The sequence below is a fragment of the Bos taurus genome, chromosome 7 (assembly GCF_002263795.3).
Source record: "Bos taurus isolate L1 Dominette 01449 registration number 42190680 breed Hereford chromosome 7, ARS-UCD2.0, whole genome shotgun sequence".
Lineage (NCBI taxonomy): Eukaryota > Metazoa > Chordata > Mammalia > Artiodactyla > Bovidae > Bos > Bos taurus.
In genome coordinates this window covers 30184027-30198227 of record NC_037334.1, presented here as the reverse complement: position 1 = coordinate 30198227, position 14201 = coordinate 30184027, and the positions used below count along the sequence as shown (strand labels likewise).

Genomic DNA, 14201 nt, shown 5'->3' with positions numbered 1-14201 from the left:
TCCTTCGTACATGAACAATAGTGGACCTGAAAATGGAAAGAAACATCATGACAATGATTCTTTCAATAACATGCTTAACCGTTGCCCACCTATAAGGAACTGAAGTACCAAGCAGTATCAAGAGTGTAGGATCTCCATATGTTATTTTGTGGCTTAATTGATGGTGTTTTATCACATAAGTGAAATGCTGAAATATAAAATGAAGTGGTAAATTTATTTTGGGAGAGAGATGGTACAATTGTACTTTCATGTAGTGTGTGAATTTTGTATTCTTACCCATTCTTGAGCGTTTCTTGGGAAAAAATATACTTGTCTCCAGTGTTGGGGATGCTAATAAGCATCACTGAAAATTAGTGATGTTAGAAGTTATCAGAGTAACTTGTCAGCCCACAATCAATGACTTTTTGTAGTAGTATCAAAAATGCATTTAGAACAATTGAAATTGGGTAGACTCTTAAGTTATATAGTTGAAAGTTCACTGGATACAAAAACAAATACAAAAGCTTGCTTTTGCCCATTGAGCTGGATCGTGTTCATGCTTTTTAGTAGCCAAAAAACTTTGATCAAGAGACACAGCTAGTAACTTAAAGCCTCATTACTCTCTGTTCTCAACCATCTCCCCAGAGCCTCTCTTTTCTTGCCCTCCTGTGCCTCGCCTCTCCTTCTGGTCTTGCGTATCATATTCATATTGCTGTGGTCGTGTTGTTTTGTTTGGTGCTTGTTTCGGGTACTCCCTATCCCTTGTTTATTAGTTGCAGCTCTTCCTAATTCATAGCAGTTTGATTTGTTTGCTCATTGTTAGAAAACTGCCCAGCCATGACCTGGGAAATGGAATTTTAGTTTGGTTTTTACAGTGCTTGCTTTGTACTCTTGATTTTAAAAAGATATCTAACTCTGATCCTGTACTTCAATGACAGAATTTGTGTTGAAATACATTATCTATTACATTAGTAGTTATGTAAGAAGTTTTTGCATTCATTGACTCATGAAGCAATATGTATTTCAAAGAGTTATTTAGAGTTAGATCATTTTTTTTTTTTTCACCAGAGATCTGTGCTGAGTCATTTTAAGGTAAAATTATGTTGAATGGTAAAGCTGAGGTATTTCTATTCATATTGGAGACTAAATATTTAATTTACTCAATGAAATGTAATGCTTTTTATGGAATTTAGCCATCTGGATAAGGTAGAGATAAATATTTTTGAGACTCTTTGAAACCATTAAAGGAAGGAAGTTTTGAAGAAAATGGAAGCAGTTCTTACTTGTTCCTTTATTGATCTCTTTCTCAGTATTATTTTAGAAAGCCAGATATATTACGTGTATACCTTGCTTGAATGTACATGTACAACTGCCAACAATGAGTTGGCTTATATGAATTCACTTACGTATACGTCTTTTCAATTCAGAAATTTTATGTGAATAGTTAAGAATTTTGAGTTATGCTTAATAGACACGTTTGAAGAGGGGAGACTTAAAGGTTGGGAAAAAAAGAAAAGTTGGTGATTTGGATAGCAGAACTAGGGTAGAAAACTTTGAAATGCAGCCTTAGAACAAAATGGCAAGACAGAGTAAATCTGGGCCTTAGGATGGGAGGTATGGCGGGAAGGGAGAGGAAGGCAAAATTATATGATGACAGAGTCTGAACACTATACAGTTGACCCTTGAACAGTGTGGGTCCACTTATACATGGATTTTTTTCAGTAGTAAGTACTACTTCCCAGGTGGGCTTCCCTGGTGGCTCAGACAGTAAAGAATCTGCTTGCAATGCAAGAGACCCAGGTTACATGCCTGGGTCTGGAAGACCCCTGGAGAAGGGAATGGCTACCCACTCCAGTATTACTGCCTGGAGAACTCCATGGACGGAGGAGCCTGACAGGCTGTAGCCCATGGGGTCACAAAGAGTCAGACAAGACTGAATGACTAACACTTTCACTACAATACTACATGATGTAAGGTTGGTTGAATGTGAGGATGTGGAACCACAGACACAGAGGATCCAAAACATGTATATGGAGGGCCGACTATGAGTTATATGTGGGTTTTTGTGCAGTGGGGTCAGTGCCCCTAACTCCTGTGTTTTTCAAGGGTCAGTTCTACTTTGCTTAATTCCAAGGAGCTCCAAAATGAAGCTCATGGTTAATAAGAATAGAAGTAAGGCTATATAACTTTGAATATTAGGGACAGTGTTTGAGATATACTTACTCAGTTACAGTTAATACTTGGATTAAATAAATGTGGCCTAAATCTTTTTCCAATTCAAGTTTTTCTTTGTCATCCCTGAATCTTTTTTTTTTGTTGTTGTTGTTATTAAAAGTTTCAAGTGTGAAGCATTATAATTTGACATCTGTACAGGCATTCCTTGTTTTGTTGTGCTTCACCAGTATTTTTTTTTTTTTTTTAATTACAAATTGGAAGTTTGTGGCATCCCTACAAAGAGCAAGTCCTTGGCACCCTTTCTCTAACAGCATCTGCTCACTTCATGTCTTTGTGTCACATTTGGACAATTTTCACAGTATTTCTGACTTTTCTGAATGGGAGTTTCCTTGTAGCTCAGTTGGTGAAAAATCTGCCTGTAATGCAGGAGACCTGGGTTCGATTCCTGTGTCGGGAAGATCCCCTGGAGAAGGAAATAGCAGCCCACTCAGTATTCTTTCCTGGAGAATCTCATGGACAGAGAAGCCTGGCAGGCTACAGTTAATGGGGGTCTCAAGAGTCAGACCTGACTGACCGACTAAACCACCACCATTAGAGTTTTCCATTATTATTATGTTTGTTCTGGTGAACTATGTACAGTGATCTTTGATGTTACTGTCACAGCTTGCTGAAGGGTCAGATGATGGTTAGCATTTTTTACCCATAAAGGGTTTTTAAGCTGTAGAATTGATGCTTTTGAACTGTGGTGTTGGAGAAGACTCTTGAGAGTCCCTTGGACTGCAAGGAGATCCAACCAGTCCATTCTGACGGGGATCGGCCCTGGGATTTCTTTGGAAGGAATGATGCTGAAGCTGAAACTCCAGTACTTTGGCCACCTCATGCGAAGAGTTGATTCATTGGAAAAGACCCTGATGCTGGGAGGGATTGGGGGCAGGAGGAGAAGGGGACGACAGAGGATGAGATGGCTGGATGGCATCACTGACTCAATGGATGTGAGTCTGAGTGAACTCCGGGACTTGGTGATGGACAGGGAGGCCTGGCGTGCTATGATTCATGGGGTCGCAAAGAGTTGGACACGACTGAGCGACTGATCTGATCTGATCTGATGTACATTGTGTTTTTAGACATAATGCTACAGCATACTTAATAGACTTCAGTATAGTGTAAATATAACTTCTATATGCACCATGAAACCAAAAAATTCTGTTTACATTTATTTTGATTTTCCCGTTATTGCAGTGGTCTGGAACTGAACCCAGAATATGTCCTAAGTATGTCTGTACACACTACAAAGTGATCGTCACCACATTTCTATTTACCGTCCATCACTGTACAGCTGACTCCCCTTACCCATTTCACTCATTCCCCCAACTCCCTTTCCCTCTGGTAACACTAATCTAATTTCTACATTAGGTTAGAATTTGATTCTAATGAGTTTGTTAGAACTGAGTTTATTTTTTTATTTATTTTGTGTATTCATTCATTTTGTTTTTTTTTAGATCCCACACATGAGTAACTTTTTGTGGTATTTGTCTTGTTTGCTTAACTTATTTCACTTAGCATAAAACTTTCAGTGTCCATCCATGTTGTCACAAATGGCAGGATTTCATTCTTTTTTTGTGGTGGAGTAGTATGCCTTCATGTATGTGTACCACATCTTCTTTATCCATTCATGCATCCATGAACACTTAGGTTATTTCTGTTTCTTGGCCATTGTAAATAATGCTGCAGTATTTAGGGGTTCTTGTGTCTTTTCACATTGTGTTGTGTTCTTTGGATAATACCTAGACGTGAAAATAGCTGGGTCAGATGGTAGTTCTGTTCTTAAGTTTTTGAGGAATCTCAATGCTATTTCCCATATGACTGCACCAATTTTCAGTCCCACCAATAGTGTACAAGGGTTCCCTTTATCCACATCCTCTCCAGCATTTGTTATTTTTTTTCTTGTTGATAATAGCCATTCTGACAGGTGTGAGGTGATCTTTCATTGTGGTTTTGGTTGCATTTCCCTCATAATTAGTGATGTTGAACATCTTTTCATGTGCCTCTTACTGTGTCTTTAGAAAAATACCTATTCAGATCCTCTGCCCATTTTTTTTATCATAAATGAATTTTTCAAATTCATAAATTGAATTTTGTCAAATGCTTTTTCTGAGTCTGTTGAGATAATCATGTGTTTTTATCCTTCATTTTGTTAATATAATATATCATGTTGATTGACTTGCAGATGTTAAATGTTCTTGCATCCCTGAAATTAATCCCACTTGATCATGATGGATGATTCTTTTAATGTATTACTGGATTTGGTTTGCTAATGTTGAGGATTTTTGCAGCTTTGTTCATCAGGGATGTGTGTGCTCAGTCACTGAGTGTGTCCAACTCTTTGTGACCCCATGGACTGTAGTTCGTCAGGCTCCTCTGTCCATTGAATTTTCCAGGCAAGAATACTGGAGTGGGTTGCCATTTCTTACTCCAGAGGGTCTTCCTGACCCAGGGATCAAACCCAAGTCTCCTGTGGCTCCTGCATTGGCAGGTGGATTCTTTACCACTGTGCCACCGGGGGAGCCCTTATCAAGGATATTGGCCTCTTATTTTTTTTAATGGGGGTCATTGTTTGGTTTTGGTATCAGAGTAATGGTGTCTTCATGAGATGTGTTTGGAAGGTTTTCTTCCTCTTCAATTTTTGGGAAGAATTTGAGAAGAGTTGGTATTAAATCTTTTTGAATGTTTTGAATAATTTATCGATGAAAGCCATCTGATCCTAGACTTGAGTTTGCTGGGAGCTTTTTGATTAATCTTTCCGTCTCCTTACTAGTAGTTATTCTATTCATATTTTCTGTTTCTTCATGATTCAGTCTTGGGAGCTTGTATGTTTCTAGGAATTCTTCATTCTTTTCTAAGTTGTCTAATTTATTGATATTGAATATTGGTTCATAGTGGTTTCATAATTTTTTGTATTTCTGTTGTATCATTTGTAATTTCTCCTCTTACAGTTTGATTTTGTTTGAGTCCTCTTTTTTTTAAGATTAGTCTAACCAAGGATTTGCCAATTTTATCTGTTTAAAGAACTAGCTCTTGTTTCATTATCTTTTCTATTGTTTTTTAAATGTCTTTCATTTATTTCCCCTCATATCTTTATTATTTCCTTCTTCTAATTTTGAGCTTCATTTATTCTTTTTGTTTCCTTTAGGTGTAAAGTTATATTATTTATTTTGGATTTTTCTTGCTTCTTGAGGTAGGCCTGTATTGCTATGGACTTTCTTCTTTGAACTGCTTTTGCTGCATCCCATGGATTTTGGTATGTTGTTACTCTGCTTTCACTTGTTTCTAGGTATTTTTTCATTTCTTCATTGACCTATTGGTTGTTTTGTACATGTTGTTTATTAATTTCTATGATTTTGTGCTTTGTGGTTGATATTTAGTTTCATAGAATTGTGGTTGGAGAATATGCTTGATATGATATCAGCTTTTCTGAATTTATTCTGAGACTTTGTGACCTAATATCTGATCTGTCTTGGAGAATGTTTTGTGTGCACTTGAAAAGAATGTATATTTTGGTGTTTTTGGATGGAATACTCTATATATTAAATCCATGGAATCTAATACATGATTTAAATTTGTCTTCTTTCTGATTATTTTTTTCTGGGTGATCTATCCATTGATGTAAGTAGGGTGGTAAAGTCCTCTGCTATTATTGTTTGCTTTCAATTTCTCCTTTAGGTTTGTTAATATTTGAGTTGTATATCTTAGTCCTCCTCTACTAGATGCATATACATTTATAAATGTTTTACCTTTTTCCTGGATTGACATCTTTATCGTTATGTTTGCTCTTCTTTGTCTTTTATAGTGTTTGTTTTAAAATCTTCTTTCTCTGATATGAGTGTGAGTGAAGAGTGAGTGAAGTCGCTCAGTCGTGTCCGACTCTTTGAGACCCCATGGACTGTTGCCTACCAGGCTCCTCTGTCCATGAGATTCTCCAGGCAAAAATACTGGAGTGGGTTGCCATTTCCTTCTCCAGGGGATATGAGTGTAGCTAGTCCAACTTTCTTTTCATTTATGTCTGCATTGAAATTTTTTCAATTTCTTCACTTTCAGACTGTGTGTATCCTTCCTCCTGAAGTGAGTCTTGTGTAGACAGCATGTAGATAGGTCTTTTTTTATTTTCCTCTTTAAATTCAAACAGTCCCTCAGTGTCTTTTAATTGGCTGTTCTAGTCCATATACATTTGAAGTAGTTCTTGATAAATACGTACTTACTGTCAGTTTGTTAATTTTTTCCTCGTGGTTTTGTAGTTCCTCTCTGTTCCTTTCTTCTCTTTTCCTCTTTCTTTGTGTTTTGGTAGTTTTCTTCAGTGTTATATTTACATTTCTTTCCATTTTCTTCTGTGTATTTACTACAAGTTTTTTTCCCAGTGGTTGTTATGAGATTCACATAGAACTGTTTATATAAGTAGTAGCCTGTTTTAAACTGGTAGCATCTTAAATTCCAAAGCTTTATCTAACAAAATAAGGTTTTTCTCAATGTTTTATGCTTTTAATGACATATATTGTCTCTTAATGCAGCCGTTGTTATTGGAATTTAATTTAAATTTGCTACTTTTTGTCTTTAAACTATCATGTTTGCTTTATAGGTGATTGATACACTACCTCTTTTCCAATAATATTTTTTACTTGTGTATGTTTTCTTATTTAGTTCTTTTTCTTTTCAGTTTAAGAAACCTCTTCAATATTTCTTATAGGGCCAGTTTAGTTGTGATGAACCTCTTTAAGCTTGTGTTTATCTGGGAAACTCTTTATCCTTTCTTCAATTCTGAATGATATACTTGCTAGATGGAGAATTTTTGGTTGAAAGTTTTTTCCTTTGTAGCACTCTGAATATGTTATGCCACTTACTCTTGGCCTGTAAAGTTTCTACTGAAAAATCTGATTATTTTATGGGATTTACTTTGTAGGTAATAAGTTGGTTTTCTCTTGTTTTTAGGACTCTCTCTTTATCCTTAACTTATATCATTTTAATTATGACATGTCTTGGTGTATGTTTGTTAGAGTTAATCTTTATTGGAACTCTCTGGAATTCCTGGACCTGGATGTCTTGTTTCCTTCCACAGATTAGAGAAATTTTTAGCTATATTTCTTCAGATGATTTTTCGGGCCCTTTTTCTCTCTCTCCTTCTGGGATTTATGTAATGCAAATGTTATTTTGCTTTATGCTGTCTCAGTGGTTTCTTAAGTTAATTCCACGTTTTTTGATTCATTTTGCTTCTCGGTCTAGATAAGTTCAGCTGTTTTGTCTTGCAGCTCACTGATTCAGTCTTTGACCACATCCAGTCTACCACTGAACTCCTCTAGTATATATATGTTTTTAATTCAGTTATAATTTATTTGGTACTTTCCTATATTTCTGTCTCTATGTTAATCCATTCTCCTCCTGAGTTCGTTGAGCATCTTTATGGCTAGAAGCAACAGGAAATGGGTTATTAGAGATTGCTAGATTAAGAACATAAAAATACTTTTCAGTGGCACAGAGGCAGGAGAAAACATCATAGAAATATTTTTTAAAAGTTAGTAACCAAGAGCTATTGATAAATCTTAATTGTATCACTAGGCTCTTAATGTATATAGCATAGTAAAAGCCGTATGTCAGAGTTAGAATAAACATTAATGAGTCTCTTATCCACTATTTCTGAGCCTTTTGTCTTTTTTACACATCATATGGGTAGATATAACTCAAATATGGTATGAGTGACTCTAGTAAGAACTCATCCTAAGGTGGTGGTTTAATTGCTAAGTCGTGTCTGACTCTTGTGACCCCATGGACTGTAGCCTGCCAGGCTCCTCCGTCCATGAGATTCTCCAGGAGAGAATACTGGAGTGGGTTGCCATTTGCTTCTCTAGGAGATCTTCCCGATCTAGGAATCGAACCTGGGTCTCCTGCATTACAGGCAGATTCTTTACGAACTGAGCTACAAGGGAAGCTCCCATTCGGAAAAGTCAGAAATACTGTGAAAATTGTCCAAATGTGACACAAAGACATGAAGTGAGCAGATGCTGTTAGAGAAAGGGCGCCAAAGACTTGCTCTTTGTAGGGATGCCACAAACTTCCAATTTGTAATAAAAAAAAAAAAAAAATACTGGTGAAGTGCAACAAAACAAGGAATGCCTGTACAGATGTCAAATTATAATGCTTCACACTTGAAACTTTTAATAACAACAACAACAAAAACGATTCAGGGATGACAAAGAAAAACTTGAATTGGAAAAAGATTTAGGCCACATTTATTTAATCCAAGTATTAACTGTAACTGACTAAAGTATTTCTCATGCTCTCCCTAATATTCAAAGTTGTATAGCCTTACTTCTATTCTTATTAACCATGAGCTTCATTTTGGAGCTCTTTGGAATTAAGCAGTGTTGAACTGACACTTGAAAAACAGGAGTTAGGGACAGTGACCCTCTGCACAGTGAAAAATCCACATGTAACTCATGGTCAGCCCTCCACATACATGTTTCGGATCCTCTGTGTCTGTGGTTCCACATCCTCCCATTCAACCAACCTTAACTCATGCTATAATGATTCTTTTGGCAGGGGAAAATGTGTGTGTGTGTCTGGTGTGTGGTGCAGGGTGATGATACATACACATAGTGTATGCGTATGTATGGGAGTGTATCTTTACCCATGGGAGTGTATGAGAATCTCTGTTTTTGAGGGGACCATGTATGAAGTTTGACTGTGTCTCCTTCCTCTGTGCCTATCATGACTATATTTTGTTACCTTCCTATCTTCAGCTGTCCTAACACCTCCCTTACGTTTGTTCACATTTCAGGAAAAATTGGTCTTTTCTAAACTATTGATATTATAGATAAACTGAAGTCTACTTGAGAGATTGAATAGTTAGTATTAAGACAGACTAAGAGCCTAATTATCTTGGCTTCCAGTCCAGTGTTTTATTTTGCCATGCAGTACTAACTATGCAAAATGATAGAATAAACAGTAAGAGTGAAATTGCATTCCTCATGCTCTTTATTTTAAAAGAATGGGGGAAGGTTTTAGTATATTTTAGAAAGATTTTTCCCTTCCAAAGTCATTACACAAAACAGAAAACACTTGTAAGTAAAACTGAGGCATTTAAGATGGAAGTTGTTCATTTCCTCAAAACAAATAGATAGATGCAGTATTAAAATAAAATGATCACCTATTATATGTTAATTTTTTGGGAGTCTTAGTTCTAAAAATGAAGTATATGAGAGAGGTTCAAGAGGGAAAGGACATAATGTATATCTGTATCTGATTCATGTTGATGTATGGCAGAAACCAGTACAATATTGTAAAGCAGTTATCCTCCAGTTAAAAACAAATAAATTAAAAAAAATACATGAAAAAGTAAAAGTAAAGTACATTTGATTTCTGTGCATGTAGGCTTTATATTTGGAGTTTGTATTATTTTGTGTTCTTTCATAATGAATTATTTAGTAATTAGTGATATTAGACTTTATTGTCTTCTCCCAGTTTCTATGGAGTACAGGCATAGTTTAGCTTTGTCCTTTTTTGAGAGTCTTTCTAGGTTTAGATCAAGGTGTAAGCCTGGACTGCAGTCTTTTCTGAGGCTCAGAGTCCTCTTACAGGTTCATTGGTATTTTCAAAATTGACTTTTTCAGGGCTGTGGGATGAAGCTCTCAGTTCCTAGAGCCTGCCCACCATTCTCTGGCATGTGGCCATCTTGTGCAACATGGTAGTTTTTTTTTAACGTTAACAGAACTGCTCTGCTGCTTTTGAATATTTCTGACTTCTAGAATGGCTTTTTTAAATGTCTTGCCTGATTAGGTCAGGCACATCGGAATAATCTCCCTTTTGATGTTAAACTCCAGTGACACGGGCCTTAACTATGTTACCTTTGCCATATAATACAGCCTAATGATTAGAGGAAAATCTGGGAATCTTGCCCACAATTGGAGGAGAAGGATTATACACCAGAGGGATGTGTATACCAGAGGATGGGAATCTTGGGGTTGATCTTAACATTATGCCTACCACAAGGTTATCAAAGAGTGCAGTGGCTCCTTTTTTTCAGTACAAATAAGAGCTTTCCTGTGTGCCAGGCATTTCTGTAGGCCCTGGAAATAATAAGGCTCAAATGCACAGCTCCTTTCTGTGGTGAAGTGGAGACCAGCAGTGAAGCGGTGTTTATAATGTAGTTCAGCGGTGCAGGTGGAGCAGAGGTGGACCCCGGCTCCCTGTGGTTCACGAGGGAGGAGGCTGGGTCAAGAAAAGTTTGTACAGAAAAAGTAAAATGCCTGCTACAGTTCTTAAAACTACAGAATGTTTAAAAAATTGTGTATTGATTTTCTAGGAAACAAAGTTTGATATTTAAGATGAGGAAGTTATTAAAGTCCTTCTTCTTTCCCCTAGATGGTATACCTCAAGTTTACTATTTTGGCCCTTGTGGTAAATACAACGCTATGGTGCTGGAACTACTGGGACCTAGTTTGGAAGATTTGTTTGATTTGTGTGACAGAACATTTTCTCTTAAAACGGTTCTCATGATAGCTATCCAACTGGTAAGTAAAGCAGGATGTTTTGAAGCTGCTTGAACAATTGTATGGTTCCGTTTGGTTACTAAGTTACATTAAAAGTTAAAAGTTCTGCAACATTGTCATCCACAGCATTCAACCTAATAAAAAATATGTCTACTTTTCATATCATTGTCTTGTTAGGATGAAAGTAGCTTAAAATAACTGATTCAGATATAATTTTTTGTATGAAAAAATTAGTATCTTACTGCTTTAAGATCACAATGCTTAGTTTGAGAATTAAGTTGTTTCCAGCACTCTTTTCATGTCAAAAATGAATGCTTAGGGAGCTTCAAAAGGGAGGAGATATATGTATACCTATGGCTGATTCATGTTGAGGTTTGACAGAAAAGAACAAAATTCTGTAAAGCAATTATCCTTCAATAAAACAATAAATTAAAAAAGAATGAAAATAGCAAACATAGGTGACGATACAGAGAAAAGAGAATCCTCAAACATTGATGGTAGTAATGTAAATTGGTATAGCCACTGTGGAAAACAGTATGGAGATTTCTCAATAAAACTAAAAAAAGGTCTACCATATGGGGGGGGAAAAATGAATACTTAGAGAAGAGAACCCTCAGAAACACATGTTTTTAATCTCAGTAAATTAATGTAAAATGGCCTAGGAAAAGAAGCAAACTAATGAGGGAGTCTTAGACATCATTTAAATTTCAGGGAGCCTGTGGGGAAGTAACTTAGAGGGTAATTTTTAAGGAAGTTTCTAAACAAATGTTATTAATAAGTATATTTTGCAGAAGTCTTAGAATTGTTTTTATCTGTTGGTTTTTTTCACTTCTGCAGATTTACCCTGTAGAAGTATTCAGGTGTACTTAAAGCTTTTTGTCCAGAGATGTCCATAATAAAGTGGGAAACAACCCAGATGCACAGAAATAAGTTAGTTGAGTAAATTATTAATAACAATAAGATAATATATAGTCATTAAAAAGTGTTTATTAAAAGAATATTTCATGACCTGAAAAATGCTCATAACACATTGTTAATGAAAAGTGTAGGTCACAGAATGTTATATATATATATATATGACCCAAAATTTGTTAACAAACTAAAATGGCTTGAGTGACTGTGTTCACTTACGTTGTCTTGTGACCATGATTATTACTGAATGAAGCACTTTTATTTACTTATCTGTAATGTTTTATTTTGTGACAGTTTATACAATGAATATTGAGTAACTGTAAAGCAAGGAATAAAAATGTAATATATTATTATTAGAGTTGTTTTCCAAAGTTTTCTAGTTTCGATATCTTTTTAAATGTTTAATACGTAAGAAAAGTAAACAAGTTATGAAAAAGAAAAATATGACCGAAGGGTACTCTGTTAGCTGTTTTTAACAGTTGGACTCTCTAAGTTTCTTTAGTGTAATTGTAAAAGGTTTTCCATTATTGACCTGAAAAGGAAAAATAAATTGCAGTTTTCCGAATATATCTGTTTATATTTTTAAGATTTTGTATTGGTAAATCTGTTTGATTGTATAAGGTGGCATCATCTGAAAGTTTTGATCAAATCAGTCTTCCTGATATGAAAGGAATTCATAAAATTCAAGCACTTCCATTTATAAGTGCCCAAAATAGAAAAAGCAGAGATTTTTAATCATAATTGAACATGTTTTTGAAAAACTATGGAGTGATAGCATGTTGCTTTTAAGGGGATAAAACAATTTGGTTTTTTTTTTTTTTTCCTTCTTTACATTGTTTTCATTGTGAAAATTGTCTTGCTGCTCTCATCCTATTTTATGCTAGTCAAGCCTAAAATAAAATTTATCTTTTTTTTTTTTTTTTTTTTCTTTTTTGCATCAAGATTTCTCGCATGGAATATGTCCATTCAAAGAACTTGATATACAGAGATGTAAAACCTGAGAACTTCTTAATAGGCCGGCCGGGAAACAAAACCCAGCAAGTTATTCATATTATAGATTTTGGTTTGGCAAAGGAATATATTGATCCAGAAACAAAGAAACACATACCATACAGAGAACACAAGAGCCTTACAGGAACAGCTAGATATATGAGCATAAACACACATTTAGGGAAAGGTATGTGTACCTTTTGTAAGTATGGATGTTTGAACTCAGTATGCTGACAGTGTGAGTTTTTATCTCTTATTATGGTTCAGTTTTTGCAGGTTACAGTTGCTTCTATTGTAATTTTTATTTATCTCATCTAGAGTGTACTTTCATTTGTATTTGATAAGTCTTTTAAAGTAACTTGTTTAAAATAAATGGATGACAGATATCCTTATATTCACTGTATCTTTCTTTTTTGGTAACTTGAAATATTCAACTTTGATACACTTAGGGTGATCCATTTGATTATTTCTGTTAAAAGAATGTCAAAAAATACTTAATTTTAACTGAATTTAATGTGTATAAAGATTATGGATTGAGACTTTAGCTCTCTGATACAGCTAGCCAGGGAGATAGCAACCTGCCTAATACATTGAATACTGAGAATACGTATCTTAGAGGTAACTGTTTACTTTGTACTATTATTTAACCTTTTAAAGAACGTCCCTTATTTGTATAAAGGATAAAATAATATCAACTGCACAGAATTTCTTACAGCTTTTTCTCCCCTTGGTTCAAGTTCCAGTTCAGGATCACATATTTCATCTTTTTGTCGTTAATCTCTTTAGTCTCTCTTCATCTGGGCCAGTTCCTTGCCTTTCTTTATGGTTCATGACCTTGATATTTTTTGGAGTGCAGGCTGTCTTGTAAAATGTCCTATATTTGAGGCTGTCTCATATTTCTTCATGATTATATTTGGGTATGCAGTTTAAGCACACATATCATAGAAGTGATATGATCTCAGTGCATCACGTCAGAAGGGACATGATGTCACCTTGGTTCCAAGTGGCTTTGATCACTTGCCTCGGCTAGTGACTTCTAAGTTTCTCCACTTAACAGTTTCTTATTTTTCCTTTGTATTCAGAAAACATTTTCTAAGGTGAGTTTTGAGATTTTGTAAATAGGTTTGTTTCTCATCAAATTTATACCCACTAGATTATTTTCTGACTCCTTTCTGATTCCTTATGTATTCTAGTTTACATTCTAACGTAGGCAAAAGCTGTCCCTTCTTCCCTTGTTTGTTAACTTATATAAGCATGGACTCATGGATTCTGATATAATTGGATGCATTATAGTCCATTACTATCATTATTTATATCATCATTTATTTTGAAGTGCAGATTGTCCCATATTTGGCTACTGGTTGCTCTGTCATGCTGGCTCTGCTGTTCCTTTGGCATGTTCTCATGACTCTTGGAAAACTTCTTTCCTTTCTTATGCAGTATGTTGTTCCAGGCTCATGTTATAGCTTTTCTACTCTAGCCTAGATACATTTTCTAAGCAGCCCTGGGTCCTTTTATTGAATAATAAACATACACAAATAATAAAACTAGGAAATATGTGTAGGTGTGTCTGTTTTGATTTCTACCAGCAGCAAGTGGGAGTTCTGTTTG

General features: G+C 35.4%; 1 protein-coding gene across 1 annotated transcript in view; it reads left to right on the top strand.

Annotated features, from left to right (window-relative positions):
- The window catches only part of CSNK1G3 (casein kinase 1 gamma 3), a gene marked incomplete at its 3' end in the record, with an annotated part of 115984 nt that overhangs the window by 47972 nt on the left and 53811 nt on the right, over positions 1-14201 (top strand). Inside the window, 2 exon segments of the mRNA NM_001105329.2 lie at positions 10561-10709; positions 12543-12777. Of these exon segments, the coding sequence (NP_001098799.2) occupies positions 10561-10709; positions 12543-12777 (384 nt within the window).